The sequence below is a fragment of the Trichosurus vulpecula genome, chromosome 9 (genome assembly GCF_011100635.1).
Source record: "Trichosurus vulpecula isolate mTriVul1 chromosome 9, mTriVul1.pri, whole genome shotgun sequence".
In the NCBI taxonomy this organism is placed as follows: Eukaryota; Metazoa; Chordata; class Mammalia; order Diprotodontia; family Phalangeridae; genus Trichosurus; species Trichosurus vulpecula.
In genome coordinates this window covers 22,664,259-22,675,987 of record NC_050581.1, presented here as the reverse complement: position 1 = coordinate 22,675,987, position 11,729 = coordinate 22,664,259, and the positions used below count along the sequence as shown (strand labels likewise).

General features: G+C 36.4%; 1 protein-coding gene across 1 annotated transcript; it reads left to right on the top strand.

The window, feature by feature from the left end:
- The first annotated feature begins 9,460 nt into the window (after nucleotides 1–9,460).
- On the top strand, nucleotides 9,461–9,841 carry LOC118831623 (60S ribosomal protein L30-like). The gene has a single exon (XM_036739018.1). The coding sequence runs from the start codon at nucleotides 9,469–9,471 to the stop codon at nucleotides 9,814–9,816; it is 348 nt and encodes a 115-aa protein (XP_036594913.1). The 5' UTR covers nucleotides 9,461–9,468; the 3' UTR covers nucleotides 9,817–9,841.
- The last annotated feature ends 1,888 nt before the right edge of the window (nucleotides 9,842–11,729 follow it).

The window sequence follows — 11,729 nt, the reverse complement described above, 5'->3', positions numbered from 1 at the left end:
ATACCATATTGTTGTTTATTCCTCGTTTTCAAAGAGAACCAATAACATCACAAGGTGATATCTTGATTCCTTTGTGAATCTATTAAATCTATTAAGTGAGGTAGAGTTGCATAAAGTTGTCAGCATCACTGTCTCTTCCAAAGTCATTGAAGTCCAGTGGTAAAACAAAGGTCAGGGTGACTGGTGATAGTCCAGGATGCAATGGATGACCTTGACACGACTTGGGGTAGACACCCTTCTAACTCAGCAATGGTTTTGAGGCCTGTGGGTTACCATAAACCTCAATATGCTGTGCACATTAAAGTTTCTTGGATCCATAGGTGAGAGCTGAGTGCCAGGTAGACACCAAGGGGGGATGAGAAGTCCTGAAAAGGGGTCGGCAAACCCTCACACTAGAAGTACTAGATCTCCTTGAACACTCCATACTCCCCAGAGAGATACCATATGGAATATATGTAAAGGAAGGTTTCTGAACAGAATTTATAATTTAAGAGGAAAGAAGTGTGTCATTTTCTGAAAAAGTCTTGATCACCTAAGAATGAATTCAATAGGAGATTTAGATATTGAATACAATCCACCTACTTAATAATTTTTCCCAAGAGCAGTGCTAACCCTGGCATCTAAAATAATATATCGGCAGTTCTGCTATATAATATGCAATTGACAATTTCATATTTGGGTGTCCACACTGAAAGTCTATAATTTGTATAGTACTCAGTATGGTACCACATGCTGTTTCTTCTACTTCTCCTTCTTGTTTTTCTTCTCCTCTTCCTCTTCCTCCTCTTTCTTTTTCTCTTTCTTCTTCTTCCCCTCCTCCTCCTCCTCCGCCTCCCTCTTTCTCCTCCTTCTCCTCCTCCTCCCTCTTGCTCCTCCGCCTCCCTCCTCCTCCTCCTCCTCCTTCTTCTTCTTCTTCTTCTTCTTCTTCTTCTTCTTCTTCTTCTTCTTCTTCTTCTTCTTCTTCTTCTATCAAAGGCAACTCTGAATAACTCATTTCCACCTACCTTGATTTTGGGAATACCTGCTTACCTCAGACTGTAAGCTTTGCCTAGTATATGTCCTGGATTTTTAAAGCTAATTTCAAAGGCTGCTGCGGTCTCTTTTGCCCATTCCCAAGCAGGGTTTCCTGAAGAATTTATCAAGGTAGTGGCCATAACTGCCTCTGCTTTATGAGGGCTGTAATGAGTCTTCATGTGTTCACATAGATAATAATCTTCCATATCTGTGGAGGAAAAGAAGAGGTGACATGTGTAGTAGTTTCAGCAACACTGCATCTTTATCAGCAGTGCTATTTGAGCTTGAATCATTACTGAGTTTACATATACATACATATATTCACACATATATACATATAGACATACACTTATATTGTATATATACATATATGCATGTGTATATATGTGTGTGTGTGTACATATGTGTCTGTACATACATATATACATATCACCTTTTTCCCATGTAGTTTGCCTTTGATCTGTAATTTAGGGTTTTGAGAGTGCTCATAGGCCAGAATAAAGGTGCTAAACTAGGTGACAATCTTTCTGAACTAATGAATGGCCTTTTGCATTCAACCCTGGATGACCTGGGATATAACACTCTCAGAAATATTTCAACAAGAACTCAAAAAACATTTTTTATTAAATATTAACTATTTGTTACATGTGTTTTAATTCCAGGGGTACAAAGAAGAAAGGAAAGAAAGGAAGAAAGAAAGAACAAAGGAAAGAAAGAAGAAAGAGGGAGGGAGGGAGGAAGAGAGAGAAAGAAAGAAAGAAAGAAAGAAAGAAAGAAAGAAAGAAAGAGAAAGAAAGAAAGAAAGAAAGAAAGAAAGAAAGAAAGAAAGAAAGAAAGAAAAAGAAAGGAAGGAAGGAAGGAAGAAAGAAAGGAAGGAAGGAAGGAAGGAAGGAAGGAAGGAAGGAAGGAAGGAAGGAAGGAGGGAGAAGGAGGGAAGGAAGGAAGATTTCTTGACTCTAAGCATCTTATATTCCACTGGGTGGGGGCAATCAAATGTATATATGTAGTTTCTAGGGGAGGATACTAGCAGTTCTGGGGCCATAAGGACAGGTTTCCTATAGGAAGTTCAACTGAGACTCAAGGAAAGTCAGTGATTCCACAAGGTGGAGGTGAGGAAGGAGAGTTTTCAGACATGAGATGGAATATCACCTACAGTGAACAGCAAGTAGGTTGGCTTGACTGAAATCTACAGTGCATGAAGGAGAATGGCCTAGCAAAAAAACTGAAGCCAGTTTTTGAAGGGCTTCAAAAGCTGGAGGAATTTGAATTTAACCCTAGGAAGAATAGAGAGCCATTAAATTTTCTTGAGCAGCGAATATCGGTTTGGCAGCTATATGGAGGACAGGTTGAAGAGGAGAGATACTAGACTGAGAAAGAGCAATTAGGAGTCTATTATAAGAGTACACATAAGAAGGACTGAATTGTAATGGTGACTGTGTAAGTAGAAACAAGGAGCTAGATATATTGTGGAACTAGAATTGATAAAGCCGTAGCAACTGACTTGATATGGAAGGGAAGTATGGAAATTGATGATAGTTCCAAAATTGAGAAGTTAGAGGAACTGGTAGAATGGCAGAAATAAGACAGTTAGGAAGAGAGGAAGGCTTAGGGGAAAAGATAATGATTTTTTTTTGAACATGTAGACATGACATTCCTATAGAATGCCTGTTTGGAGATATCAAATTAGTCTTTCATAGATTTTGACATTGGAAGCTATTTCCCATTTGAAAAGACTATCTGGTTTCTCATACTTTGACTCAGAATGAGAAACATTTAATGACCTTGTAAAATGGCCACTGTCTCAAGATAGGCAACTTGCCCAAAGCAAATTCTAACAATTATCCTGAGAACAACCTTGAAGAATCTACAGTTATATTAAAGTAGAAAGCAAAGCCTGCATAGTAACTTTCTTACAAAAGTTACAGAAGAGAAATAAAGAAAAAAAAGACTTGTTGAACTTTTAGTAACAAGATAATCAATCATGATATACACCAAAGAAAACTGCTGGTTTTAGCATTCAAGCAGAAAAGATCACAATGTCCTATACATGTCTCATAAATATGGAAAAAAATTTCCAAAAATGGGGACTGAAGTGGCAGCTTCAATATGAAATAAGCAATAAATGGATCTATTCCCTTACATGAGGCTTGATTCAAGATTAACCTTATATCTACAGTCATTTATATAACACTGGCACCTCCACTCATGAAATGGATTGTAGTTATACAATCTTATACAAGGTACCAGCCATTAAGTAGCCTATCATAAACATTAAGGGGAAAAATAGTTACTATGAGAAAGGCATGGGGAAAATTAGAGTTTTAAAATATACTGCACAAGTATTCATTCACAAAAGACATATTAAGGGTCTGGTATATTTAATGTAGCACTGTGCTATAGCATATGGAGAGCTGGTCTTGGAGTCAGGAAGACCTAGATTCAAATTCTGCCTTTTATACTACTACCTGTATGATTCTAGGGGTTTGGGGGAGAGCTCAAACAAGTCCCTGCTTTAACTCTGCCATCTTGGCTCCACCCCCCCCCACACCCCGCCCTGCCCCAAGATTCTTTCTTTCTCAAACTCTCTGGCTATTTATTCTCTCCAGCCCAAAGTACGAGGGCTAATAACTTAAATATTAAATTTGGGTGATTTCTAGGTCTGCCTAAAGGAGGGAATAGAAAGGTATTTAATTAACATGAATCAGGTATAGGGAGCCTTTTAATTTCTTCCTTACAAAAGAAATGCTAACACAGAAAACACAAGTTTACCTTAACAACTCAGTTAACTTCTGTTTGCCTCAGTTCACTCAACTATGAAATGAGAGCTGTAACAGCACCTACCTTACAGGGTTGTTGTGAAGATGACATAAGATAATATTTTTAAGTGCTTAGCACAGTGCCTGGCACATTAGGTGCTACATAAATGCTTATTGCCTTCCTTTTCCCACTTAAAACAAGCAGAAGAAATAAACAAATCCCAAGAGATTGACAATTAAAATACTAAGACCTGATGTAATTCATGACACCAATGAATAGCATTTTATATTTCACCTCAGCTCTGTACTAGTCAAATAATTCTCTCCAGGGCCATGTTTCTTGACAAGCTTTAACAACAATGTTACTAGGAGCTGCTGTGGAGGTGTAAGACCAACAACAAGATGAACAACACTGGCACACAGGAGGACTGCTAGCTCAGGTTCTTTGATCTGCTTTTCTAAGGAAAGCAACTTTAAGGGGTTTACAATCTCACTTTAATTAAACATACATATATCATTCACTTAGTTCACCCTGAACTTCAGAGAAAACACAAAAAGAAATTACAAGCAGAAATTATATAAACAGAACAAATAAAACAAATCAGCAAACAGGGCTTCTGTCTGTCCAAAGCAATACATATATAGTTGCCAGAGAGAGAAGTACCAACATCTGGGTTTTCAAAGTCACAGCAGGGGTGGGGGTCTCCTTAATGGCTACCCAGCGTCTCCTCTGACCAAGTCACAGGAACACCCTTCCAATGACTGAGGCTCCAAAATCAAAATGTTAACCTCAGAGTATATATACATTGCTTCAGGGTCAGCCCACAGAGGGTGTCACAACCATGTGACTCGAACTCATGTGACTTAGACTTTCTTGTGACTTAAGCAGGTCATCAAGGACTCTTGATTAATCAAAGACTTTTGATTCAAACAAAGGCAAGTCTCAATCAAAGGCACTTGATTACCTTAGTGCTGAGAAGAACTAGAACTCCAAAAGAAAAAAGAGCAAAACAAAAAGTCCCACTTTGCTCGCCATTACACAAGCCAGGCCAGAGCCTGGAATCGTTTTTATGCCAATTGTCATACTTCTAAGAGTTCTATATGATATATAGAGGAGGTACCTTCTACAAAGTAGTTGACATTGACTGTGATAAGAAACTATCTGACAGGTCATATAACTAAGTAGAGCATGCAAAATTTAGCTGAGACATCAAACTCTTGCTCAAAAGATTAAAAGGTTAGTGATAAGGGAGTTTCTGGCTCAGTTTTATCTCAGTTTGCTTAAGATGAGCATATTATATAACTAACTATAGCTTCAATATTAATAGTTAGTCTGCAAATTCCAGTGATAGCTTCAGTACTTACTGAAAAGTTTATTATTTTACCTGGTGTAGATCTTCCCCTTCTGCTATCTGTTGTTGATGTATAAATTTTTACCTTCTCCTTCTGTTTGTAAAATTCCATTGTATCTATCCTACCTATATAATTAAAATTCATATAATGAAACTTAAGACTGCTGCTTGGGGTATACTGTAAGTTTATGCTCTCAGTATATAATAGATCATTTTTAAAATGTTTCTGCATGTAGATAAATGATAGGCAGCCACACCTATAAATGAACCCTGGGACAATTTTTGTATCAACTGAGGATCTAGAATCTCACAAGACTGACTCCATGGCTGGACAAGTCCATCTCAGAATTACTGTTTACTCACCTATAGCTAGAAAAGAAACACAAAGCAGTAAAAGGTATTGAGGGGCCCAAAACTCAGGCTCAATTCATCTAATCTTACTCTGTGAAAGGGTCAAAGGAAAATAGAGAAATGAATGTTTTCTCTCCATTTTAAACTTGGGAAGCACCTCCACTGGTCACCAATACAGGACTAATGGGGCAATGAAGCAATTGCTTCATTATCTCAAAGTACTCAAGTACTTTCATCAGTAAGCCAACACACATGGTTGGCAGGAAAACTCCAAGAAAGCTCTATGAAATGAAATCCCCCTCATATAATAAATATACTTTTGTTCTCTAAAAAAACAGTGAGAGAGAAAAAAGAAATTCCTGCTGATATTGCCCCAAATTTTGAACTAAGACTGTTGGCTTTATTTTTTAATTTGATTTCATAAATTAATCTTTTGAAATAATAAGTAGTTTAAAAAATCCCCATTTTCCCACAGGGTAGAAAATAGAAAACAAAACAAAACAGTGTAACAAGTACATATAATCAAAACAAAATAAAACAAATTCCCAAATTGTCAATGTCCTGACATTTGCCTCTTTAATGACTTAAATTCCTAAAGGCTACACATGATAACAACTTTCCATAGGAGAGGATCTTTTAAATCAGCAAAGGAAATGAATGCAAATCTCTTTACCTAAAACCTAAAATAAATCAATATTATTACCATGTAAATCACCAGTGACAATGAAAACAAAACAAAGATGAAAAAGTTAACAATAGATCTAAAAGATAATATATTCTCTCTCTTGTCTAATCCTAATTTGTGCATATCTTTATTGCTGGAGGATTCAATGCTGTGTTCAGCCACTTAGAATCCCTTAGCCTAATTATTTGGCTACAGTGAAAGAAGATAGGAATAGCCATTGGTAAACAAGAGTATTGTAGTTTGTATAAAATGTTTATGACTGTTAACGAGACTGCTAACTTAAACATTGGAAGTTCCCTTTATAAAGTAAATGATGAAAAGGTTTTTTATTTGTTTGTTTTTAATCTATAATACTAAAAATAAAAGAAAACCACCCTAAATGTGCCAGTACTAAGATCTAAAACTGAACAAACTAATGGGACTAGAAATTAAAATAATCTAGTAAGAAAACAGATATTTCAGTGCTTCTGAACTTCAGTGATTCCATAATGCAGTCTCTTAAATGTTCTATCTCCAATAAACATGATTTTGTACTTTACTTCCTGCTGAAATAACTTTAAAATGCTGCACCTAAAAAGCTGCTAAAAATTACAAATTGCCACCTAAGATTCCCTGCCTACACAGGATAGCAATTAGTCCTATTTTTGAAGGACCACAAATTATCACCAAACAATTAGACACATCTCTAGGAAAACTCGTCTCCTTCCCATAATATTTCATAAATACATTTTTTTAGAAAAAGGAAAGTAATTTGTCACTATTCAGAGCTGAGTTTCAGAATTTTCATTTACATTGTTTCTAAAAGTGAAAGGTGAAAAGTGGTACTGGTTAGATGACAATGAGTTTAATGCAGACAAAAGCAATTAAACAGGTAAAAGACTAGCTTGGTCAATAAAGGCATCTAAGGATATACTAGGCTTTATTTACTACCATCCTCACTGTACATTCCATGTAGAATCATCTTTCATAGTCCACCACCAACCTAAAACAGAACCTGGAAAATATTTAAATAACAAATAATAAGAATAATTTTAAAATATTGTTTTATATCAAGATATTAAAGCATATGTGTATATACATATATGTATACACACACACACACACATATATCCACAACTGAAATCTTCCCATCTTGTTTTAACGTGGAAGTAAACTTGGGCACTTGAAGGCTATAATTGCAGAGCACAAGTGCTACCAATGTTGTAAAGTTGGCAAAGGCTGGAAAGCTGCAGTCTTTGAGTATTAGCTTAGTGAACAAAAAAAAAAATCTGTCAAAATGACTCACTTAGATAACTTCAGGGAAGTTTAATATGGGAGAACTGGCCATTGGAAGATCAATTTTTATTTTATTTTATTTTTTGGCCATACTAATTCAAGAAGACCATCTACTAATGAAAGAGTTATTGTTTATTTGTTTGTTTTGTTTTTTCCCTCTCACTTGAGGTAAGGAGATACTTTCAAAGATGAAATCAAAGACTATTAAAGTACTGAATTAAGCAGTGAAAAGCTGTTTTTTGTGGTGTCCAAGGCCTTCCACAATTTGACTTCCATCTTCCATTCCAGCTTTTCACAGATTTTTTTTTCCATTTGCGTGAGCAATATTCTAAACAAACTGAGCGGTTCACTTTATTCCCCAGTCACCTTATGTTGCCCCATCCCCACCCCCCCCAAAAAAAACAAGATCATGACTTGAAGCTCCTAGAACTTCCCAGAGGTTCTGGGATTCTGATTGGCTAACTATATCTGTCAGGCTGCTGCAGCCATGCTTCACTTAGCTTCTCCTCTCCTTCTTCTCATATTCTCATATATATCCTGTGAATGCCTGAGTGCCACCCATTTTCCTCCCTATCCTCATTCCCTCCACCTCAAGCACTTTCAAGCTCTGGAAGTATAATCGAATCAATCCTAGCACTGCTACTGGAAAGGATGAGTCAATCTATTCTCCTATTTCTAGCTTTCCAAGTGAAAATAACTTCGCTGGTCATCTCTCTCTCTCCCTCTTCTGTGGCAAAAAGTCACTGGCTAAAGTCAAAAAACTTGGGCTCTGTGCCCAGATCTTCCAATAAGTAGCTGAATGAACTTTGATTTCATCAGCATAGTTCTAAGTTTCCATATCTGTAAACTATGGGAATTAAGCTAAATGACTTCCAAGATTTCTTCCGGTTTTAAATTTTGATTATTTAAAATCCAACAGCCAAAGATAGAAAAGGACAGACACACATCACCCAGACACGTTGTGAAAGACTCACTACTCCTTCCCAAGTTCTAAGAAAAGCATGGATACAGAAGACTCACAACAAATTATGAGAATAAAATATACAGATGAGACTTTCTACTTATAATATTCATGTCAGTCATTCACTAAGATTATCGAACATTTGCTGCATGGGAATCCATGTATATACCATGAATACAGAGGAGAAAAAAAAGTAATAACAATTGTCTCTGTTCTCCAAATAGTTTACAAGTTAATGGGGAAAGAAAACACACCTATACCAAACTCCTTTTATATGATGAATATAGTTTCAATACTTAAACCAGGGAAGCATGGAAAGATAAAATAAGTACAGAGAACTATAGACCAATATCATTAACATTGGTCTATTCCAAATTTTTAGCAAAAATATTGCAATAATATATGTATTTGTATACATATCTATGAGAATATATATACACAAATATATATGTATGTATATAAAATACATATGTGTATATATAAATATATACATATATTATTTATGACCAAATTAAATTTATATCAAGGGTGAAAGGATGGTTCAACATGAGGAAAACAATCCTACATTGCTTCTTCTCACAAGTGATCCATAGTTTTTGGTTTTTTTTCCTATGCCTTTGTGATTTTTGATGCAATCCTATAAATCCTCCACAAAGGATCCACCAAATACATTGGAGGCTTTGATCTTTGACATTTAATGTTTCACAGACAGCAGTACATCACTCAGATGACCCATGGTCCCTCACTCCTTATTATATGATCAAGCTCCTTTTTCCAATTATTCACTTTCTTAAAAATGTTCTAATGCTGCTACTTGTACATGTCTTCATTGGTAACATGCAACAGCCTCATTGCATCCAACATACATTTCTTGATTGCTCTTTGGGTTAACTTGTCATTTTATTCTTCAAAGATCATTGGAATCCATAATTTGGAACCATACAGCATTTCCAGGAGAATATCAGTGTTAAGAAAGATAGATTATTGATTGTGGGAGCTCCTTCCTTTCTCACTTCCCGGCCATCTTGGCGGCAGGTCTCTGGCTGAGGGTCTTCCCGCACCGCAGGCAGGAAGATGGTGGCCGCAAAGAAGATGAAAAAGTCGCTGGAGTCCATCAACTCGAGGCTCCAGCTGGTCATGAAAAGCGGCAAATACATGCTGGGCTACAAACAGACCCTGAAAATGATCCGACAAGGCAAAGCCAAGTTGGTCATCTTAGCCAACAACTGCCCAGCCTTGAGGAAATCAGAGATTGAATATTACGCTATGTTGGCCAAAACCGGCGTACATCACTACAGTGGCAATAACATTGAATTGGGTACAGCATGTGGGAAGTACTACAGAGTATGTACACTGGCTATCATTGATCCAGGTGATTCTGATATCATTAGAAGCATGCCAGAACAGACCAGTGAGAAGTAAACTGTACAAAAATATACTTTAATAAACGGGCCAAAACTTGTTTAAAAAAAAAAAAAAGAAAGAAAGATAGATTATTATGTCAGAGAGCAGCTTGTACCACTGGAAAGACTACGTAATTTCCCAAAGGCAATATAATCCACCTTCCTCTGATTATTTCATTGTTAGCCCAGTTTATTGCTCATCTGCAGTGCTTGTTCAATATATACTTACTGATGGACTAATGGGCAATCAATTCAAATACACCTCATAATTTTAACAACATATATTCTATGTCTGTTTTTTGTCCTGTGCAGATTACTAGTCCAACACTTTTGAGTGACGATGAATTCATTTGAGGAGACCTTATGATATTCTAGGTTTTGACATAATCAGTACAATGTTATCCATAAGCATGAGCATTTGGAGGACCGTCAAAATTGTGTCACTGAGTACAGAGGTACAGAATGGGTAGGAATGGACTGCACTACATTACAAATAAAGAATTATGCAGAAGTGATGTAAGAATGTTATCAGATAAATGTATGCTTCCAAATAAAAATGGGCTAGTTAGGTACTGAGAACAAAGGAAAAATAGTAAATAGTAGATGTGCTCCATCAATGAATTCTTGAAATGTCAAGAGTGAAGGGTCACAGCATATTGAGTTAGTTTCCTTATGGTTAACTTATATGAGACCATTGATGACAGTTAAGATAATCAGGATGGACAGGTATGAATGGGTTTAAGACACATGATTGGAGGGAATAACATTAGAGGGAATCACTGGAGTATTGGAGTTCTTGGTAGGTCTACATATTCTTCCAAATGTATCTTTAATACATTTTCTACTTCTTCATATAGCACATTGGGTACAGAGATATTATTTTTCCTTAGTACAGTAAGAATACAATATTAGGTTGTAAAAATTCCCTCTTCACAACGGAAATGGTAGAAAATCTGATACATTTTGCATCCATTTGTTGTCCTCACAATTTCATTCATAGATGTATTTTGGGATGATCTGGCATAGATGAGTCTCACATCAAGCTTTTTGGAGGATTGTTTTCATTTTATTGGTTTATTTTGCTATTTTGTGTGGCAACAATGCTCTCTGTGATGCACATATTTTTTGTCCTGACTACCTGTAAGCTGGTGCCAGCCCAGGTGCCCTTCCCTAGATCACCTCAGAATCTATCTAGCGGTACTTGGAGGGACCTAGCCATAGCTGGCACAAAGAAGAGACTGCATGCCTCACTCTGAATAATACTGCCAATGTCTCTTTCCCTTTTTCCCTTTCTAGTCAGACACTGACCCTCTATCCCCATCCCTACAGAATGGTATTTATGTTCTACTCTGACCCTTATGCTCACTGTCCTTTTTCCAAAAGAGTTGATCACTTTCAGGCTGCCCTATGGGCCAGATACCCTAATGCACCCAAAGGTTACCTAGACTTTGCCATCTGGCTTGTTGTTGCAGGAACCTGTAGCCTTTCTATTTATCATGGAGCTGAATTTCCTATCTGGCTATCTCTCCCAATTAAAAAGATCTTCTAGAATAAAGATTATCTTCTTTTTTGATATGCATGCTCTACTTCTTAGCTCAGATTTTGGAACATAATATGCATTTAATAAGTGCTTTTATTTTTTACTTATCCATTTATAATTACTGCCATTTTCCTATGATCTCCCCCCCCCAAAAAAAAAAACAAAACAAAACAAACAAAGTTGTGTTTATACCCTTATATACCTACTGGACACCAAATTCTCATTACTAATTAAGGTAGTTTCTGTGTTATGTTGGTTTCCCCACTGTTGTCTAAACTTCTACATGAAATGATAATAAAATCAGGGTTATTTTATCTACTTTCCATTTTTTTCAGTCATCAGTTTGTTTAAATATGTTAAGTTAGTGTGTTGGTAAGCAAAATGGGCTCCTT

Coding starts and splice junctions, on each gene's coding strand:
- LOC118831623 (XM_036739018.1), top strand. CDS start 9,469: ATGGTGGCCGCAAAGAAGATGAAAAAGTCGCTGGAGTCCATCAACTCG.